The 21922-nt window shown below is 32.3% G+C and overlaps 2 protein-coding genes across 3 annotated transcripts in view; both read right to left on the reverse strand.

The window, feature by feature from the left end:
- LOC134701333 (tubulin polyglutamylase complex subunit 1-like) overlaps window positions 1-14264 on the reverse strand; it is a 33609-nt gene extending 19345 nt beyond the window's left edge. For both annotated transcript variants that reach the window (XM_063562472.1, XM_063562471.1), the window contains exons 1-5: window positions 14159-14264; window positions 4241-4331; window positions 3500-3630; window positions 2277-2340; window positions 1392-1507 (exon numbers count right to left, since the gene is read on the reverse strand). In XM_063562472.1, the coding sequence (XP_063418542.1) occupies window positions 1392-1507; window positions 2277-2340; window positions 3500-3630; window positions 4241-4331; window positions 14159-14225 (469 nt within the window). In that variant the 5' untranslated portion in view covers window positions 14226-14264. The remainder of the gene's footprint in view (window positions 1-1391; window positions 1508-2276; window positions 2341-3499; window positions 3631-4240; window positions 4332-14158) is intronic.
- A 2179-nt stretch (window positions 14265-16443) lies between these two features.
- Window positions 16444-20289, reverse strand: LOC134701340 (uncharacterized protein K02A2.6-like). Its single transcript, XM_063562477.1, has one exon. It carries the CDS (start codon window positions 20287-20289, stop codon window positions 16444-16446), a length of 3846 nt encoding a protein of 1281 aa, XP_063418547.1.
- Between the last annotated feature and the right edge of the window lie 1633 nt (window positions 20290-21922).

Consider the following 21922-nt stretch of genomic DNA (forward strand, 5'->3'; position numbering starts at 1 on the left):
AACAAGCTTCTGTCCAAATTTAAGAAAGTTATTAAAATTTAAAAAACTTTAACCACAGAGTGAATGTAATGTTTTCCCGCAGAAAATACTAAGTTCATTTATATGTAAAAAATTTGTAAGGGTTCCGCCGAACCCAGTGTCTCGCCTACTTTTGCTGTAAATAACAGGCTCAACAAAAATGAGGCAAAAAATCAATAAAAATATTCCTCTTGATACTATCCTATGATTGTAAGAAGGTTCTGTCCAAGTTTGGTAAAAATCTAGGATAGTTAATGAATCTAATAAATGTTTTGAAAACTTTAACTTCAGACTGTATGTAATGTTACCTGGAAGAAAATGTAAGTGAATTTAAAAGTAAAATACAGAAAAAATGGAGTTATCTTTGTACAAAATTTACTTCTGGATACTATCTTATGATCATAAATAAGCTTCTGTCCAAGTTTGGTACAAACCCAGGATAGTTTAAGAAAGTTATTTAAATTTTAAAAACTTTTACCACAGAGTGAATGTAATGTTTCCCTGCAGAAAAACTAAGTCCATTTAAAAGTAAAATACGGAAAAAATGGATTTTTTTTTTAAAATTTGCCTCTGGATACTATCTTATGATCATAAACAAGCTTCTGTCCAAGTTTGGTACAAACCCAGGATAGTTTAAGAAAGTTATTAAAATTCTAAAAACTTTAACCACAGAGTGAATGTAATGTTTCCCCGCAGAAAAAACTAAGTCTATTTAAAAGTAAAATACGGAAAAAATGGAATTTTATTTTTACAAAATTTACTTCTGGATACTATCTTATGATCATGAACAAGCTTCTGTCCAAGTTTGGTAGAAATCCAGTATAGTTTAAGAAAGTTATTAAAATTTCAAAAACTTTAACCACAGAGTGAATATTTGTGGACGCCGCCGCCGCCGACGCCGACGGAATGTAGGATCGCTTAGTCTCGCTTTTTCGACTAAAGTCGAAGGCTCGACAAAAATGGTGTTTTCATGATCCTAGCTAAAAAATGTAATTATAAGTATTGAATGCTTCTTTTTGTAACTTCATAGGGTTGTAAAAGCGTTTACCATACGCACATTTTTAGTATGAATCGCTGCCGCTTATACAAAATGTACTTCGGTCAAAGCTTTAACACCCCAATAAAGTTACAGAAAGAAGCATTCAATTCTTAATTGCATGCTATGGGAACACAGACTTAAACATATGATATGATATATGATATAACCTTCTAACACACAACATGTGAACACAGCAGATTTATAAACACAACATATGATATTACCTTCTAACACACAGAATGTGAACACACCAGATTTAAACACATCATTTGATATTACTTTCTAACACACAATATGTGAACACACCAGATTTAAACACAACATATGATATTACCTTCTAACACACAACATGTGAACACACCAGATTTAAACACATCATAAGTTACTGCCTCAAAATCTAAACATTCTATCTTTCTTAATAGTCTGTTAATCACTAAAGTTGGAAAATCTCTGTAAAATATATATATTATATAATGATTAAACAAGAATGTGTCCCCAGTACATGAATGCCCAACTCGCACTATCATTTTCTAAGTTCTGTGGACCGTGAAATTAGGGTAGAAACTCTAATTTAGAATTAAAAATAGAAAGATCATATCATAGGGAACATGTGTACTAAGTTTGAAGTTGATTTGACTTTAACCTGAAGCGGGACAGATGGACGGACAAACGGACCAGAAAACATAATGCCTCTCTACTATCGTAGGTGGGGCATAAAAATCCCTGTGTACTTGAGATGCACAAGACTCTTTACCACTTGGGTTTGTGTTCAATCTAAAGTTTTCTTTGTAGTTCTTTTTGTACTGTCGTCTTTTCACAATGTACACAATTTAAATTATTCTTTATGAGTAGTCAGTAGTTGATGTGATTTACATGTCAAATTCAAGGGAATATTTTTGTTCAACACTTTTTTGTATGCAACTGGATGTGACATACTATAATTAAGTGGTACATGTATGTATTGCACCTGTATATCATACCTGTAGCCTTGAAAACAAATAAGCACTGTTAAAGTCAATGTTCTGTTCAAATTGTGACTGTTGAAGTCGAGTTTGTGAGTCCAAAAAAAAACCTCCTTGGATTTCCTGGCTACGGGCCTGTATATATATATATATACTACTGAAACAATGAGCAACTAAGACATGTCATAATTTTACCAGAACATTGATATGTTTCTAATGGACACTCATCTTATCAATACATAAAAAGAGGAACATACCTACATAAGGCTCTGATGAGTTCATTATACACAGTACCATTTACCCCATGGAGCTTCTTACTACCTACAAAATAATAGAGAAAAATATAAATAGTATGTATATATACCAAATTAATTTAAAACTGGATCTAATGCTTAATATGAAGAAAAAATTGACAATTAATGAACTTTTTTATCTGCCATGTCATAACCAGACACTTAACCTATTATAAAATAAAATATAAGTTTGAATGAAATTTAAATTTATTGCTTAACATGTTCAAATATACCAAATTCAAACTAAGGGAAAACCTGATTAAATGCTCAATATGACGAAAATATTGACAATGAAAGAACTCTTTTTTTCTGCTGTGGCATAACCATAACCTGAAACTTACCCTAGAATAAAAAAATAAAAGTTTGAATGAAATTTAAATTTAATACTTTTAAAACATGTTTAACTTGCTTTTAACATGATTAAATGTGCAGTTGACAATAAATGAATTTATAACTTTTTGTAGTGGAATCAACAGGCCAAGACCAGAAACTTTTCCTATGAATAAAAAAAGATATAAAAGTTAGAATAAAAACGTAATGCTTAACACGTTACATGTTTAACATGCTTTTAAATATGCAGTTGACACATACAAATTTTAAAGTCTTTGGTTTGACTCGTCTGGGGTTTGAACCCACGACCTCTCGCACTCATGGGGAACATGCTACCACAAGACCATGAAGCTCAGGCAGTCTAACTTTTACTTTAATATATATAAGACCTTCTTTTCTAATTATTCCCAAGTTTTTGATCCTACAAAGAAGAGGTTGATCAGTTAGATTTTTTGTTAAAAATACACAAACTAGCTATTGCAAATTAAATGACAATACAGAAAAAAAACTTTACACACATTTGCAGTGTTATAATCTGGTCTGGATGGGGTCCTTCAATTTTTTTTATTCTTAAATGTTTTAAGACATTTTTTCTCAATTCTTTATTTTCTTTGCTTATCATTCTCTATTTTCTATGTTTTAAGCACCCGTTATTCTCTATTCTTTTTTTTGGGCCTATTTTTCTATATTCTTTATTTAATTATTATCATGATTATCAGGGCCCTGATTCTGCACTTTTTACCTATTACTCTCTATTCTCTAAACCCTGTTCAGAGACTCACATATTTGTACTTACATTTAGACTTCTGTAATGTCTTGTACTCCAATCTGGCATTAATTTACATATTTGTACTTACATTTAGACTTCTGTAATGTCTCGTACGCCATTCTGACATTAATATCAAAGACTGGTCGACTATGGTGCGTCATTATTATTAACTGTCGTGCTCTAGCCACTAAACTAGTCTGTTCTTCTAATGAGTCAAAGCTATATAATAAATAGGAAAAATTAAACATTGAATTTAATCGATAAATATAAAGTGAGATTGCATAAAGACAGTCTTGATTTATTTTAAATCAAAAATTAGATAGTACTGAAAATTATAAGTAGTGTGAAAATTGCCTAATCTGGAGAGAACAATACTGAAAAGATTAATAATAAGATTTTGTCAAATTGAGAAATGAAACTTACATGTAGTAACTGTTGGATGTTCTTGGTTCTCTATTCTTATAACGGAATTTGATGAGACTGTCATTAAAGTGAGAGGGTTAGCGCTATAGAACCAGATTTAATCCACCATTTTCTACATGATTTTCATCTAAGTTCAGTATTTTTGTGATTTTACTTTTTCATTTTAATGATTAAAATACAAATTGCACAAGAAGTGTTTATAAATTAACATATGATTATAAAAGACACCTTTAGTTATTTTTAAAAGAGCTTCTTTTTTTTAAAGATTTCTCAGAAATGTAGTTTGAGTATAATATGTATTTACTTGTTACATTTAATTTTCTAATATTCTCATACACAGATGCATGTATTATCAGATATTTTCTCTCTTTGGTCTGAACAAATCTTTAATTGTAAAACATCTTACTAGTCAGCCATGAAGGCTATTGGGTCCTCTGGTCTGTTAGCAATGATCTTCCCCAAGACATCTTTCATGCATGTTCCTACATTACTTCTTTCTAAAATAACAAAGAAGTGATCTCATGATCAACTGACAATGGTAAATGGTAAAGTTGGTAACTTACAATTAAGGCCTTATTCATTATGAAATCATTTCTCCAACATATAAATTTTCATATTACAATGTCTTATGAAATTAAAAAATATATTTTTAATCATTAACAATACTGTTAATTTAACCAGACATGTGCCAGAAAGTACTCATCAACCAGTTAATGTTGTAACAGTATATAAAGAAGGAAATATTGCATAGCAATATATTATCATCATACATGTAGTGGACTATTGCAGTATAACATTACAATGTAGTTATGGGTAGTCTGATCGAGAAATTTGTTACTATCTTCATCTTTAAATTCCGACATTTTACCTCAAATTAATGCCCTTTCCGCCATACTTTTTTGACTGGCTGATTGCTTGCCGGTGTGTAACATGAGTTGAGTATGTTTTATTTTATTTTATTGCATTTTATCATGTTTGGGGAAGGTGTAATTTCTGGAATTAAGACCTGTGAAGGTCTGGCTGGAGAATTGGGTAGGCAAATGCTCATACTAATCTGTACCAATACAGGCTTCAAATGTCCTTCTTTATGTATATGCCATAACTCATGGGGGTGCTCCTTATTAAAGGAGGCTTATATGGAGGCAAGACAAAGTTAAGATGGCCAAGGGTAAAGTATGGGCTTACTTCACCTTTGGCAGTAACAGCTGCTTGCGCAGCCCCATATATAGACACCTATGCGCACCAGCAGCTGATTTCAAAGCAAGTGAAGCGACTGTGTCTAAACTGGAAGCACCAGTCATTTAGCTCATGTTAAGATGATGTGAAAAATGAAGTACTACCAATGGCGGTAGGTCTTTTCACCACCGCACTCCGCCAAACACCCCAAAAAATTACGTTGTCTTTTATCATTATAAATGTGACTTAAATATATTATTTAATTTATTAATTCAACAATTCAGAAGATTAAGAGTCCAAATACATCTACAGAAAACAGAAACACACTTTTTGAACGCTGCAGACCCTCATGGATACAGCCTCAAATATATTTTTTTTCCATTTTTTTCTTTTTCTAAATCTCTTCTATAAAATAGTTGTACAAATAATAAGAAAAGAGACAAATATCAAAATATATATGAATTAATTTGAATTTTATTATTTTAATAACACATGTACACAATGTAATCCGGAAAGTGATGAATCTGGAGATCCTTATGTTAATTATCGACTTTAACATGAAAATGATGCCCATGCATGGCATAAATATAAAAAAAAAAAATTAAATTATATGTAATCTAATTTCTTTTACTTTTTCTTTTTTTAATAATTAAAATTGACAACATCACTTCAAAAGATCTGCAATTTTATTATCTATGTCTACATGTTTCGCCTGCAAGGCAGGCTTCATCAGGACAATTTTTATACAGAAATTGAGCCCCTGAAGTACTCAAAGTGGTGCATTGAATTTGACGTCGTTTCTTTTTTTGTATGATATATATGACAGTTTTTCTTAGTGGTTGTTAGTTTTTGGGGTGTTCGGTGGTGGTGTTCAGTGGTGAAAAGACTCACCTCTACCAATGGTACAATTAAGATAACTATAATTCATTGTGACCAATACACCTTATTGCTATTTGTCTACCTTAAGGTAAAGGAACAGTAAATGGGCTATGTCGCAGATTTTGCTACAAAATTGCATACAACCTTGGCTCGTTAAACTACAACTGAAAATCGAAAAAATAATACATTTATCTCTTTTATTTGCTGAAAAGTTGCAGATTGATTTCTCTTAATATGGGTGAACATTTGTATAGAAAGCACATGAAATCAGCGAAAAACCTTCTAAAATTTGTCTTAAATCGCCAAATCCCTTATTCTACTCCATAGATTTTTCTTAAAAAACTATATATTGTTGACACATAAATTTCTGTTTTAATGATATAAAATAATCATAGGCATGATAGGGTCACCGACTTTGTTTTTTGTCTAATAATCAATTTGTTACCTTATTGGTAGTGAAAAACGTCAAAAATCTACGTTTTACGGCTGCAAGGCGATAACGTTACGATTATTAGACGTTTTGTTGGATTTTTTTACAAAGAACGCAAATTTGAATGATGTATACTGTAAAAACGAAGTCGGTGACCCTATCTTTATTTTGCATCATTATAACGGAAATTTATGTATCAACAACATATAGTTTTTTTAAGAAAAGTCTATGGAGTAGAATTAGAGATTTGGCGATTTTAAGACAAATTTTAAAAGGGTTTTCGCCGATTTATGTGCTTTCTATACAAATGTTCACCCATTTTGTAAGAATTCAATCAGTAATATTTCAAATGATAATTGAGATAAACGCATTATTATTTCGATTTTCAGTTGAAGTTCATTGAGCCAGAGCAGTATGCCAAATTTTACTGAAATCAAAGACATAGCCCATTTACTGTAACTTGACCTTAACTGAATATCACACAGGTTCCCAAAAAAAATAATTAACGTCATAAAATAAAATATCTGATGCCACAATGGAAAAGTGATTGTTGTATGATGTTAAAAGTTCAAGTGACTGGGTCAAAAGGGAATAGCGATAAGGTGTATAATACACCTTACCGCTATTTGTCCACAATTACTGGATATTACACAGGTTCCCCGTAAAATTTTGACATCATAAAACAAAATATCTGACACCACAATGGAAAAATTATTGTTGTTGACGTCAAAAGTTCAAGCGGCCAGGTCCGCCGGGAATAGTAACTAGGTTTATGTGAGTATAGTTGCTTACTTATGCCAGTCAGAGATATAACTCTATAGGGTTATTACAGAAAATAACTTGCGTGTGTTATTACAGATACTTTTCCTTAAATTTTCTATATATATATCTGTAATAACATATGTTTGTTATTTGTAAAATTATTTAATCTATAGTGGACTCTAGGGAACTTTTTAGACTTTGCACAGAAACTAAATGCATATATAGCCTTGATAAGTAATTTTCAAATTGAATTAATACATTTTTGATTAACCATGGTAAATCAATGAGACAAGGCTATTAAGGAATAAACTTAGCTGTGATAACAAGGCTTAGTTATTAAAGGAATGGAACTTATTATATAAGACACTTGGCAATTACTGAGAAACTTTCGCAGAACATCATTACATGCTCTGAACATTATTTCTTACAATAAATTAAAATACATCGTAATTAAGCATGATTTATGTCTGAGCAAATGCTTTGAAGTGATATAGAGAAGCTGTGATAACACCCTTTAGTTATTACAGGCATATTTTTTTCTTTTATAACATATAGGTGTACTATTTAAAATTGGAATACTATGAACTGTTACATCTTTCAATAGTTAAGTATACATAAAGACAATAGTCATGATAGTAATATCAATAGGACTTGTATACATTTCAACTAAACTTATGATGTTTATTGTCCCTTTGAAACATGTAACATACGTATGTTATCACAGTTCTTTGATTTTTTAGTCTACAATAACAAATGTATGTTACTTTCCTGTAATAACCCTAATAGGCTATAGAGTTATATCCCTGACTATATGTGTCACAGGCACTTGTCTCAGAAAAAAAAAATCCTATAGACCTTAATATAACACAAGGTACTAAACTTGCATTTTAGAAAAATGTCAGGTGGTGACGAAAATTCCGTTATATGCCGCTTTCTAGGCTGACAATCCTACCAAAACTTATATCGTAAGTCTAAATTGATTTATCTTTACAATGGTGTATAACATGCCCACATTTGTTGTTGGAATTATTCGTAGCTATCCTACCAAAGTTTGTCAATCGTAATAATTTTGCAAACCGCTGAAAATTTGGCAATACACGTCACGCAGTAAATGATTAAGGTGGCTCGTGGGTACAAAAATTTTCAGCAAAAAATTAAACCTTTATTTTTTCATTGCAAATTTTATTTATTACACTATTAGTTATTACTTTAGGATATGGTACAAAAATCAACCCCAAAAAACGATTCAGTTTGGCCCCAGATGATTTTTAAAATGTTTATATCATTGAAAAAGCTCCAAATTATCTCCCTTTGGTGCAAAAATGCCATTCTTTGGCATTAAATTTGAAATAACTTTTTTAACTCATCGGTGACCTTTATTTTTTATTATTGTTTTCAAATAAGCTGTACATAAACTAAATAATTTCAAAATTTAAGCGATTTCTGTAATTAGGTTATTTTTTTATTTTGATGACTCTTTGATATTACCCATATTTCTCCTATTAGCTCGACAGAAAAAAAGGACATTTACAAAATTGTATGCTTCTTCCGGAGGCAGATTGTGATTTAAATGAACGGTGACCCCATTTTTTTATTTCATTTTTCTTCTAAGTGTATGATAAAGTTAATTTATAAGAAAATATAGCCAAATTCAATATTAGAAAAAAAAAATTGATTTGTACCCTTAATTATAAAAACTGTTTCAGAAAAAAAAACTGTTATTTCTTGTTTGAATAGAACTTATCCCCCAGTTAGTAAAATTATATAAGATACATGTACCGTAAAAAAAAACTAACAAGTGTTATTAGTGGTAAATTTCCCGTACGAAATTATGAGGCGTATTACGCCAGGAAATAAGGCGTAAACCAGGCGTAAGTGGTAGTTACGTGTCTAGATCCAAGCGTAAGGGAGCAGGAAACGTAAATTTGTAGTCCTTACGGGTGTAGAAAAAAGCAGTACACCTGGCGTAAATTGAAATAAGCAAGGTGTAAGTTTTCTTACAGACGTAAATTGAAAAAAGCAAGGCGTAAATTTTCTTATGGGCGTAAATAAAAATACCCATAATGCTTTGTTTAGAGGATCATGAGATTTTTTTTCAAAATTTGGCTCTTTGGTTTAAGTTTGCAAGAGTTGGACACATGGCAGCTTCATATATTCAGGGATAATTTGCTTGTTATGTGCTTTTTGGAAGAATCTGAAATTGGAAATACTGAATCAAATAAATAAATGAAAATTGTGAAATAAAAGGAAAGAAGTAATACAGGGTTTAATAATAATAATGTGAGTATAACTTAGTTATTAAGTATTATGTTCTATCAGAATTTTTGAAATCCCAAAACCTTTATCCTTGGATAATAACATTAAAATCTTTTACTTTAAGGTAAATTGCAGTATTATCATTTATATTTTAGATCAAATGACAATAATTTTTAAAAACAACTTAGTTAAAATGCTAATTTTATTTCAAGCAAAAAATATTGTCATAATTCTTATTTAAACTTGAGCTTATTTGAGCCATTGTCTGCATAAAATATATCTATTTCTATATTAGCTTCTTCAATGGTTAATATTTCAAGTTTTTTGTCAAACAATAAGAAATAAAAGCAACAGCATAGAAGTATGTATCAAATACACAAAAGTACACAGTTAGGTTAATACACTGAACTAAAATAAGTGTAGTATTATGTAAAGATATGACGCCTGGTTTATTTATTGACCAGGCGTACTCATTTCCATATTACGCCTATTTTTTTGTGAACCAGGCGTACTCATTTAAATATTACGCCTAATTTTACGCGTGGTTTACGCCTGGTTGACGCCTGGTTGACGCCTGGACATGCATTTTGTAGACACTTCAATGCCGCCAGGAGAAAGTATGATTTTTACGCCTGGTTTCCGTGTCATATACGGGCGTCACAGTTCGTACAGGTGTGTCTAATAAGTTACGAGTTTCCTTTTTTAGACACAAATTTTCCATGACTCGTCTATGTTATTCAGACTCTCTCTTGACTTTACTTACGAAAATGAAACAAGCTCAGATAACTCTGAGTATCATTAGGTATAGATTACCTTAACCGTATTTGGCATAACTTTTAAGAATTTTGGATCCTCAATGCTCTTCAACTTTGTACTTGTTTGGCTTTATAAATATTTTGATATGAGTGTCACTGATGAGTCTAATGTAGACGAAACGCACGTCTGGCGTACTTAATTTTAATCCTGGTACCTTTGATAACTATTAGACTTTCCCATATCATGCAAATAATTGACCAATAGAAAACCGAGATATATAAGGAGACATGACACATTTATTGCCAATTCATCAGTGGTTTGCAAAATTATTACAATTAACATAGGATTGCTACGGATGATTCCGAGGAACAAATGTAGGCATATTACTTACTTATACTTAAAGATACTTAAAGATGTTTTCCGGTACAGGATCCTCACGGCTCCTCTTCACCAGACTCATATATTAGGTCATTATTATTACTGTTACTGCTGCTTCCGGTTATAACTGCGCGGTAATCAGAATAATATAGTTCCTCATTTTTCCAATGATTGTCTAGTCTGTTTTTAAAGGCATTAACAGACGGTGCCTTAACCACTTTTTCTGGTAGTTTATTCCAGGTTTTAGCTATTCTCACTGTAAAGCTATTTTTCCTTAGATTAGTATTAAACCTTTGGTGCATGATTTTAATGCTGTTTGTTCTTGTACTGTGTCTATTCTCTGTACTCGACATTAATTTAAGGAAAGTACTAGTTTCCGGGTCATATTTATTGTGTATAATCTTATAAGTCTCAATCATGTCCCCTCTTATTCTTCTGTACGCTAGTGTTGGTAATTTTAATTTCTTTAGTCTTTCTTCGTAGCTTAGGTTTTTAAGTCCAGGTATTTGTTTCGTAGCTCTCTTTTGTACACTTTCAATTTTATCGATATATTTTTTCTTAAAAGGTGCCCATACTGAACTAGCGTAATCTAGATGTGTTCTTACAAGTGTTTTATATAGTGGAATAAAGATTTCTGCATTTAGATTTTTGAAAGATCTTCTTAATGCCGCAAAGATTGAATTTGCTTTGTTTACTTTCTCACATATATGCTTTTCAAAGGATAATTCTTCATCAATGACTACCCCTATATCCTTCTCTTCTTTGCATCTGCTTATTTCTTTTCCTAGTAGATTATATTTTTCAATCTCTTGTTTTGACTTTTTGCTGATATTTATATGTTTACATTTTTCTGGATGAAACTTGAGTAACCATGTATCACTCCATTTTTCTAGTTTGTCTAAATCCTTTTGTAATGTTTCGTGGTCTCTGTCTTCCTTTATTATTCTAAAAATTTTTGTATCATCAGCAAATAAGTAAGCATCTGAGTTAACTCCTTCCGGTAAGTCATTGATGTAGAGTACAAACAAGAGTGGTCCTAGAACTGAGCCTTGTGGTATACCTGAGGTTACTTCCTTCCATTCCGATGCTTCACCATTTATTGAGACTCTTTGTTGTCTATTTGAAAGAAAATCTCTTATCCAATCAAGTATTGGGTTTTTTATTCCATAATTTTCGATTTTCTTTAGCAGCCTTTTGTGTGGAACTTTATCAAATGCTTTCATGAAGTCTGTATATACACAATCTACCTCATATCCGTCGTCTATCGCCTCTGTCCATATGTCAATTACCTCTAGTAATTGCAATGAGGTTGATCTCCCAGAGATAAACCCATACTGCTTATTTGAGAATAACCTGTTTAGCTTCATATGCTTTATTATATGCTCTCTTATGATTTTCTCCAATATTTTACATACAACTGATGTTAGACTCACTGGGCGGTAATTTTTTGCTTGCGATTTGTTTCCTTTTTTAAATATAGCGCTTACAAGTGCATTCTTCCATTCTTTTGGTACTGTCTTTTCTTTCAATGATTGATTAAAGATCAAGCTCAAGGGTTCAACTATACTATCCATTGTTTCTCGCAGCAATCTGGGGTGTAGTTTATCAGGACCTGGTGATTTATCAATCTTTAGGTTTTTTAAGTGTTTCATTATCATATCTTTGTTGATAATTAGATCAGGTACTTCATTTTCAATTTTTATTGGATTTGGTACAGGGATTTCGTCATCTGGTTCTTGTGTAAATACACTAGCAAAATATTCTGAAAGTATTTCCGCTTTTTCTTTATCGTCATCTGTTTTTGGAGATTTCGTATCGTCGGGGTCAGTGTGTAGGTCGCCTATACCTTCCCTTGTTTTTGACTTTGATTTTACGTAGCTCCATATTGCTTTTGGGTTTGCTTTTGCATTTTCTGATAATCCCTTTTCAAATTTCTTCTTTAGTTTATTAACTGATGATTTTGTTTTATTCCTTACTCTATTATACTCAGCTCTAATTTCTGGGTCTTGATTGGTTACAATTTTCTTTGACAGTATATTTTTCCTCTTAATTAAATCTCTTGTTTTTTTGTCAACTGGGAAAGCGTTTTTCTTCTTTCCTATTTGTGTCATTCTTTTTGTTGGTACGAATCTTTGTTCTAATTCGTTTAAAGTGGTTAAAAAGTATTTCCAGTTTGTGTCAACAGATAAGTCATCTTTTAATTCTTCCTGCCAACTTATCTTATCCAATTCTATTTTAAAATCATGGTAGTTCCCATGATCATACAGCTTAGCTATTCTTGGTTTGTTCTTTATGTTTATATAACAGTTGAAGTCAAAGGACAGTACACAGTGGTCACTTTTTCCTAGTGGGCTCATGTATTCTAGATTATTAATCATTTCTTCTTCGTTCGTCAATATCAAATCTAAGGTATGCGGAGTATCTGTACCTCTCCATCTTGTTGGTTTGGTCGTATGTTGGAATAGAAAGTTTTCTTGTATCGATTCTAAAAATCTGTTTTCGATGCTATTTTCATTTTCTCCTTTTGTATTCCATCTCTCCCAATCAATTGCTGGGTAATTAAAGTCTCCCATAATAAGTATATGCGAAAAACCTTTCAGAGTTGCTTCTGATATTAATTCCGTTAGTTTATCATTATACTCCTTTTTGTTGTTTGATGGTGATCTGTATATTAGGCCTATCAGTAGTTTGTCATTTTGGTTAAGTTTGATCTTAATAAATATGTTTTCTTGGAATTGGGCTTCCATATTTACTTCTGTCGATTCAAGATTTGAGTCTATATATAATAGTAGTCCTCTTCCATCATCTGTGTCCAAATTTTTCTCATACATTTTATAGTTTCCCACCTCTGGTAGTGAGTATTCTGCCTTGGATGGTTTGTACCTATTTACCTTCGGTTTAACTTCTGTTATTCCAATTATATTTGGTTTATTATCCCTTGCTCTAACTATTAATTCGGATAATTTGTTGAATAGCTGGTCTGCATTTGTATAAAAACAGTTCAATTTGGGTAGAACTGTAAAACTATTTACATCTTCGCCGTTAAAAACCTTTTCCCTATTTTTTACAGTTTTATTTACATCCTTTGAACTTTTTTTCACTACTTCTTTATTTTTATCACTTTTCGGGCCCAGGGTGGTCCTCTTACCTTGTATTGGTATTCCCCCGATAAGCATTGTTCTTGTAGCTGTTTTGCTTCTGCCCATAGTAATTTCTCCTGTTCCCTTTCACTTTGTGTCAGGTCGTTACTAACGTTGACTTTTTCATACTTTGGCATACCTCTGATATAGTGCATATTTTTGAATAGGGTAAGCTTTGAGTCTATACTTTTAAGATTAACCAGTAAGGGTCTCCTATCTTTCTCACTATATATATATATATATATACAACATTGTAAAGATATATCAATTTAGATTTACGATATATTTCAAGTATTGGTGGGGTTGATAGCCTAGAAAGAGGCATATAACGGAATTTCGTCACCACCTGAAATTTTTCTAAAATGTAAGTTATTAGTACTTTGTGTTATATTAAGGTATATACTATAGGCATAAAGGGGGGGGGGGGAATTCTGAGAAAAGTGTCTGTGGTTTGCCGGTATTGTTCACCTTACACACTTTTTACTTTTTTTTCTACATTAACACCTGTCTCGTATAGATGATAATACCAATAAAATATAGTTATAACCTAGAAATTGTCTATCTGATTCTTGTGGTCTATCATCTGCAGAATTTGGTTTCCTCTTGTCAGCCATTTGTAAACAATGCAAATATCGTACGTTCTCGCTATTTTGTTACCTGGCTGAACCATATAAAGTTTATCTAAATACACTTAAGGACTTATAACAACAACGCAGTACAACGTAAAAATTGCTCGACTGTGTCTAAGCTTAAAGGGGCACTAGCTGTCAAATTCATGGTCACCAATTTGACTCAAATTCTCACATTTGATTAATAACAATGTAAAACATTTATCCAATCTATCAAACGTTTAAAATAAACAGTTTACGGAGCATGGGTTAGATGATATGTAGGTTCGTTTCGTGTGGATTAAAATCCAGATGCCATCTAATTAACTATCGATTTGACCTCAGATGACCATATAAGCGATGTAAACACAAATAAAGATATGAAGAGGTTAAACCAGCACATGCAATTGGATTTTTATAGGTCTGTTTGATTTGAATTTATAGATTAAAAATATAACTTTCTTATTGTTTTTAACCGTATAAGAATGATTTATGTGGATAGAATTAGTAATCAAATGATTTACCGTAGTTTCACTTTCATTGTTGACATTTTGTTTCTTTAAATAACCAGTTCACGTACAATGCATGCGTTGTCAGTCTCTAGCTAGGGGGGTAAATTGAAGTTCACGTGAATACCGGTTAGAATGATGATGACGTATTCACTTGCAAGTGAATCAGTCAAAAATTATGTATAATCGCTTATTTCAACAAAATTAAAGCAAATTGATTGCTAAAAGCAAATTATTATTTCATTATTCCAATTCAATTAATGATTAATCTAAAAAAAAAACATACTTTATTTTTTTTATATATATCGTAGCTAGTGCTCCTTTAAAACGAGTTGTTTATTTTACATTTATCAGAGATTTGAGCAATTTCGAAAGCTGAGGTTATTCAATAATGCCAATCTTAATTTCCTACTACAGGGTTGTTCAGTTGAAATATTGATGAAAACACAGCTATTTAGATATGTCAAACAATATATTCATCGGAACAAGGATTTGTATAGTGTATAGTGTACTATACAAATCCTTGATCGGAAACAGGAAGATTTAAAAATATTTGATGTGATAATATCACTGTTTAAAATCAGTCACCACAGTGCAGTTTTAGGAAGTGTACAGAAAACCCAAGAAATGTTATAACAAAAATGAAGAAAAACTAGAGCTGTAAAAACATATCTTTTTAAAGAACAGCTGGTGGACTAAAATCAACTACTTTTTATCAAAAAATATAACATTTTTTTTTCAAATAAAGGTATAAAAAAACAAATATTAAACAGCATATTTATATATGGAAATGTCATAATAAAATAAGGATGCAGGCTCTGAAATATTCCACATTTTTTTTTTTGTTAATGTTGCTATTTAAAACATTGTAGACAGTAGCATACAAATTGACAAAAACCATCCAAGAGTAAAAACATTGAGAAGAACAGAATTAGTACAGAAGAACTACTTTTTTTTAACAGTAACAGATGGGTTAATCAATAAACAAATTAAATGTAAAATAGGCTACAGGGTATGATTGCAATTCTTCTTAAATGATCAATTTAAGCTACCACAACCAGCTATTGCAAGCACAATACAATTTATCTTTTGAAAATTTAGTGTTTTCAGAAAAACTAAATCTGCCCGAGTGGCCTCAATTTTCAAAACGAACAAGACCTGTAAAAAAAGGTCATTCCCGTCCTGTAAATGTACTGCCAGCTATTTCTAAATTTCTTGAGCGACCAATTCACGATCACTTAATGGAATTTGTAAGAATCATTTTAATACCCTTTTGTCAGCTTTTTGTTCTGGTATTGGCTGTCAAACAGCTTTGTTATATTCTGCATGGGGCATGTATGTACGTCTGCATTCATTCAAGACTTATATTAAACTACACTTTATTACAAGCTACACATCATGATATTATATTACAACAGTAAACATTACTATACAGATAACACGTGTAAAGCAGTTAAGAGTCTGTGTGTGGTCAGAGTACCGTGAGAACTGTTGGATTATATTAATCATGTTTATAGACATGATGATAGATATGACATCTCCCTTCTTTACTTAAATGAAATGAAATGAAATGAAATGGCATCATGTAAAACTTTGCCTTACTAAACAAATAAATTGTATTAATGAAATGTTGAAATGATGTGTATGTAATTAATGAAAATATTGTCTCTAAAGCTAAATTGTCCTAATCTAAATATTAATCTAACTCCTACACACTAGTTCATGTTTTCAATTAGTCTCTCTGGTTTTCTCACCATTCGTCCACTACGCGTACGGTTATAATCATTGACTTCGTTTTGTACAGTATTAGGTTGCACTATTGGCTCAGTGTCTAAATCGTCATTTTCAATTACAACATTGTTTTTGTTTTCCATCAAATGTTTTCTATTTCTTCTGTACAGTTTGTCATTTTCTGTTTTAACAATATACGAACGCGAATTGTCTGTTTTTTGAACAACGACTGCTGGTTCCCAACGCTTTTCTCTTTGAACATATACATTGTCATTAACGTTCAATTTTGATAATTCTTTTGTTTTCTTATCATAATACAGTTTCTGTTTCTCTTGTTTTTTAACAAATGTTTTCTTTGCATTTTCCGGAACTTCGGTTCTCAACAACTTCTTCGTTATAGGTAATTTCGTTTTACAACGGCGACCCATCAATAGTTGAGATGGCGACGGCATGTCACTGTCTAACGGAGTATTTCTGAAATTCAAAATACTCATATACGGATCTTTTCCTTCATAATCAGCTTTCTTTAGTAGCTGTTTAACGGTTTGCACTGTCCTTTCCGCTAATCCATTGCTTTGTTGGTATCTCGGACTCGACGTTATATGTTTAAATTCCCACGATTTCGCGAATTCTTGGAATTTTGAACTTGTATAATATCTTGCATTGTCAGATACAAGTACTTCTGGAATGCCATGTCTTGCAAATATGGACTTCATGTTCATCATGACTGTATCACTGGTCAAATTGTTCAGGATACTAACTTCAAAAAACTTTGAATAATAGTCCACAATTAATAAATACTGTCTGTTTTTAAAATCAAACACGTCTGTGGCTACTTTCTCCCACGGTCGCGATGGTAATTCGGCTTTAATCATTGGTTCTTTTGCATTTGAGTTCTGAAATCGCTTGCATATCTCACACCTTTGGACAATGTCTTCTATTTGTTTTGACATTGCGGGCCAGAACAAAACATCCCTTGCTCTGTTTTTACATCTTTCTATGCCTTGGTGCCCCTCGTGAATTCTCTGCAGCATTTCTTTTCGTAAAGCAAACGGCACTACTATTTTTTCTCCTTTGAACACTAATCCTTGTGCTTCATGAATTTCTTCTCTGTAGTCCCAATATGGTTTAATTTTGTCGTTTATTTCGGACTTGCTCTCGGGCCATCCGTCCTTTACAGTTTTCTTTAGCTCTGTTAATGCATCGTCACAGTCTGTTTCTCTTCGGAATTCATCCATTTTTGACTCTGATACGGACACATGTTTTACCAATAAATGTACTTGTGCATCTATGTCCTTGTCACATGAGTTGTCGAACTCATTAAGGTAAGCTCTTGACAAAGTGTCTGATATGTACATCAATTTTCCTGGTTTGTACACTACATTAATGTCATACTTCTGAAGTCGTAACATAAGTTTTTGTATTCTGGGAGGCGCGTTTACTAGTGGCTTTTTGAATATTGCTTCTAGAGGTTTATGGTCTGTTTCTACCTCAATTGTCCTTCCGTATACATACTGATGAAATCTTTCACACCCGAATACGATGGCGTATAGCTCTTTTTCTATTTGTGCCCAATTTTTCTGCGATGTAGTCAATGCCCTCGATGCATATTCGATTGGCAACTCTTTCTGTAATAGTACAGCACCTAGTCCATTTTGTGATGCATCTACGGATAACTTCACTGGCTTTGTACTGTTGAAATATCTTAGCACTGGAGAGTTTGTGATCAATGTTTTCAGATCTTTAAATGTTTTATCATGATTATCGTCCCATTGAAACGGTACATCCTTTTTCAGTAAATCCCTCAATACTGCTGTGTTTGATGAGAAATTTGGTACGAATTTTGCTATATACGTCACCATTCCAAGAAATCGTTCAAGTTCTTTTTTGGTGGTCGGTGATTTCATTTCGGTTATCGCTTTCACTTTGTTGTCGTCGATTTTCAATCCTTCTCGTGTATACCTGTGACCGAAATATGTCACTTCAGAAATTCCCATTTCACATTTATCACGCCTTAACTTCAAATTTGCGGTACGGATTCGTTCTAGAACCTCTTTTAATCTCTTGTCGTGCTCTTCTTTTGTACATCCCCACACTAATATATCATCAATAAATGATTCGACACCATTTAATCCATGAAGAATTTTGCATACGGCTTTGTGAAACACTTCGCTAGCAGATTTGATTCCAAACGGTAATCTTAAGAACTTAAATCTTCCGAATGGTGTATTGAATGCACATAAATTAGAACTTTCCTCGTCTAATTTGATGTTCCAAAATCCACTTGAAGCATCAAGCTTACTAAAATATTTTGCTCCTGCTAACTTAGCGGTTATTTCTTCCTGTCTCGGCAATATGAAATGTTCTCTCTTTATTGCTCGATTAAGATCTTTAGGATCCAAACATATCCTTAATTTACCATCTGCCTTTTCTACAATTACTATTGAACTAACCCATTCAGTAGGTTGTGCCACTTTTTCCACAATGCCTAATTTTTCCATTCTCTCTATTTCTGATTTTAATCTATCTTGCAGAGCAATCGGTACTCTACGTGGTGGGTGAATAACCGGATTGATTGATTTATCTAATTCAATATGATGATATCCTTCTAATTCCCCTATTCCATCGAATAAATCACTATTTTCTTTCAAAATAGATTCAGCACTTTTCTCAACTGACATAACTCTATTAATTAGATTTAATTTTTCACAAGCACTTAATCCTAAGATACATTGAGCATTGAAATTAACAACTGCAAATTCCATTCTTTCAATTTTATCTTTGTGAGATACATTTATGTAACATTTCCCTAGCACATCCATTTTTTCACCTGAATATGTGACTAATCTTGTTTTGCTTGGAATAATTTTGGTATCTCCTTTCACCAATTTCAATACTTTGTACGGAATTACATTTGCTTGCGCACCCGTATCCAATTTGAACTTCTGATTTTTTCCATTCAGATTCAAATTAACCATCCAAGAATTTTCACTTTTCTTCTGATTTTCGATACATCCAATGTATAATTCATCTTCGCTGTCGCTTTCTTCCTCAATAGCATTTATTCTTCTGTTTTTGCACATTTTCTTAAAATGATTCGGCTTTTTACACTGGTTACACGTTTTTCCGTAAGCTGGACAACTTCTAGGTAGATGTTGCATTCCGCATTTCTTGCAATCGTATTTCTGGCCTTTTGGGTTGTCTTTTCTATAATCTCTGTATTGTTGTTTCACTTTTGGTTTGTGTCCTGATTTGTAGTCTTTCCTCATTGCGTGAACTGTTTTTTCATCTTCTGTTATAGATTTTAATTGTTGTTTTGAAACTTCCGATGCGCGGCATATATCTATTGACTTTGCGAGTGTCAAGTCTGGAATTCTTAGTAATCTTTCGCGAACATTGTCACTTAGTATACCACATACTATCCTGTCTCTTACAAAACTGTCGCATAACTGTCCAAATTCACATGTTTTGGCTCTGTTTTTTAGCTCTGTGGCATAGTGGTCTATATTTTCTTCTCCTTCACTTTGCGAACACGTGTGGAATTTGTATCGTTCGTAAGTCTGGTTCTTTATCGGATTGCAAAATTGCTCAAATTTTAATAGCAATGGTGCAATTTTGTCCTTTTCATCTTCCACGAAATTAAATGTGTTGAATACTTCCACGGCATCTTCTCCAATACAATGAAGTAACAGCGAGCATTGCAACTTTTCTGCCTTTTCATTGAACTCAGTAGCGTCCAAGTAAAACTGGAATTTTTGTTTCCATTTTCTCCAATTCTCGGAAACATTTCCCTCTATACTTAAGGCTATGGGTGGTTTCAGTTGATCCATCTTGGTAGTTAATCAATTCGTTTTTTCATCTGACACCATGTTATATTCTGCATGGGGCATGTATGTATTTTTTCTTTTTTTTTTTTTTTTTTTTTTTTTTTTTTTTTTTTTTTTTTTTTTTTTTTTTTTTTTTTTTTTAAACTACACTTTATTACAAGCTACACATCATGATATTATATTACAACAGTAAACATTACTATACAGATAACACGTGTAAAGCAGTTAAGAGTCTGTGTGTGGTCAGAGTACCGTGAGAACTGTTGGATTATATTAATCATGTTTATAGACATGATGATAGATATGACATTGAAATTACAACATAATATTACAGGACTACAATACAAATATATAAATAGGAGAACATATTAGACAAAGAAAAAATGTCCTGTGCCAAGTCAGGAAGATGGCCATTATTATAGTATTGTTATATTCTGCATGGGGCATGTATGTACGTCTTTCCGTATACATACATGCCCCATGCAGAATATAACAAGCTTTATTAAAAATTTAACAAGATTAGAAAGAAGCTCTTGATGAAAATGAAGATATTGCGGCCATCTTAATGGATTTATGAAAAGCCTACTGAGTCGGGTGTGTCTATTCTGTGTTGGTCTTAGCATTATGTATTCGGGTTTAGTTTTCTGTAATTAGTTAATACTTCAGTTTTATTATGTATATCTCTTTTATATTCATTTGATAAAATTTACTGTTTGCAATAGCATTAATTGTTCTAACTTATAAGGATGTTCTTATCCCAAGCATAAAAACATAGCCGTATTTGACACAACCTTTTTCAACTTTTGATCTTCAGTGATGTACAACTTTGTACTTTTTTTTACTTTCGATCTTTTATATTTGGGCGTCACTGGTGAGTCTTGTGTGGACGAGGCGCGTTTTTGGCGTATTAAATTTTAAACCTGATGCTTTTTGTTATCTATTAATCATGTGTTTCTTTGTCTAATATGTTCTCCTATTTATATATTTGTATTGTAGTCCTGTAATATTATGTTGTAATTTCAATGTTATATTTAACATTGCCATTAAAGTGCGAGGTTTGGCATGCCACAAAACCAGGTTCAACCCACAATTTTTCCCCTTTAAAAATGTCCTGTGCCAAGTCAGGAAGATGGCCATTATTATATTATTGTTCGTTTCTGTGTGTGTTACAATGATAACAAGCATTATATTTGTTCTTGTACCAGTTTTAGACTTATTCTTTATGTGCTGTGATGTCATTTGTCTTCTTCTGCTATTAGACTTTTGAATTTTGATTACAAGTAGAACATTCAATACAAGTAAAACAATACACGGAGTAACCTGGACGAATATAGTCCGAAACCCAAGATACACGTAAAAGTAAATGTCTCATTAATCCAACACCCATTGCTTAAAAACTACGCTACACGTTTTGATAGTACTTTTAGGGTGCATATATTAGACGGAGCATCTACCGCAGTAAAGTCTCTTTCTATGAAACATGTGCAATTGTTTATAAGAGCCACGATAAAGATTATTACTATGCAAAGGACAATTTTACGCATCGTATACTTCCCTCCGACTCTAGCATTTAAAGGTCTACACACATGAATATATCTTTGAATAGCCAGTGTCGTAGTCAGCCAAATGGAAATGG

This window comes from Mytilus trossulus, unplaced genomic scaffold (genome assembly GCF_036588685.1).
Source record: "Mytilus trossulus isolate FHL-02 unplaced genomic scaffold, PNRI_Mtr1.1.1.hap1 h1tg000236l__unscaffolded, whole genome shotgun sequence".
Lineage (NCBI taxonomy): Eukaryota > Metazoa > Mollusca > Bivalvia > Mytilida > Mytilidae > Mytilus > Mytilus trossulus.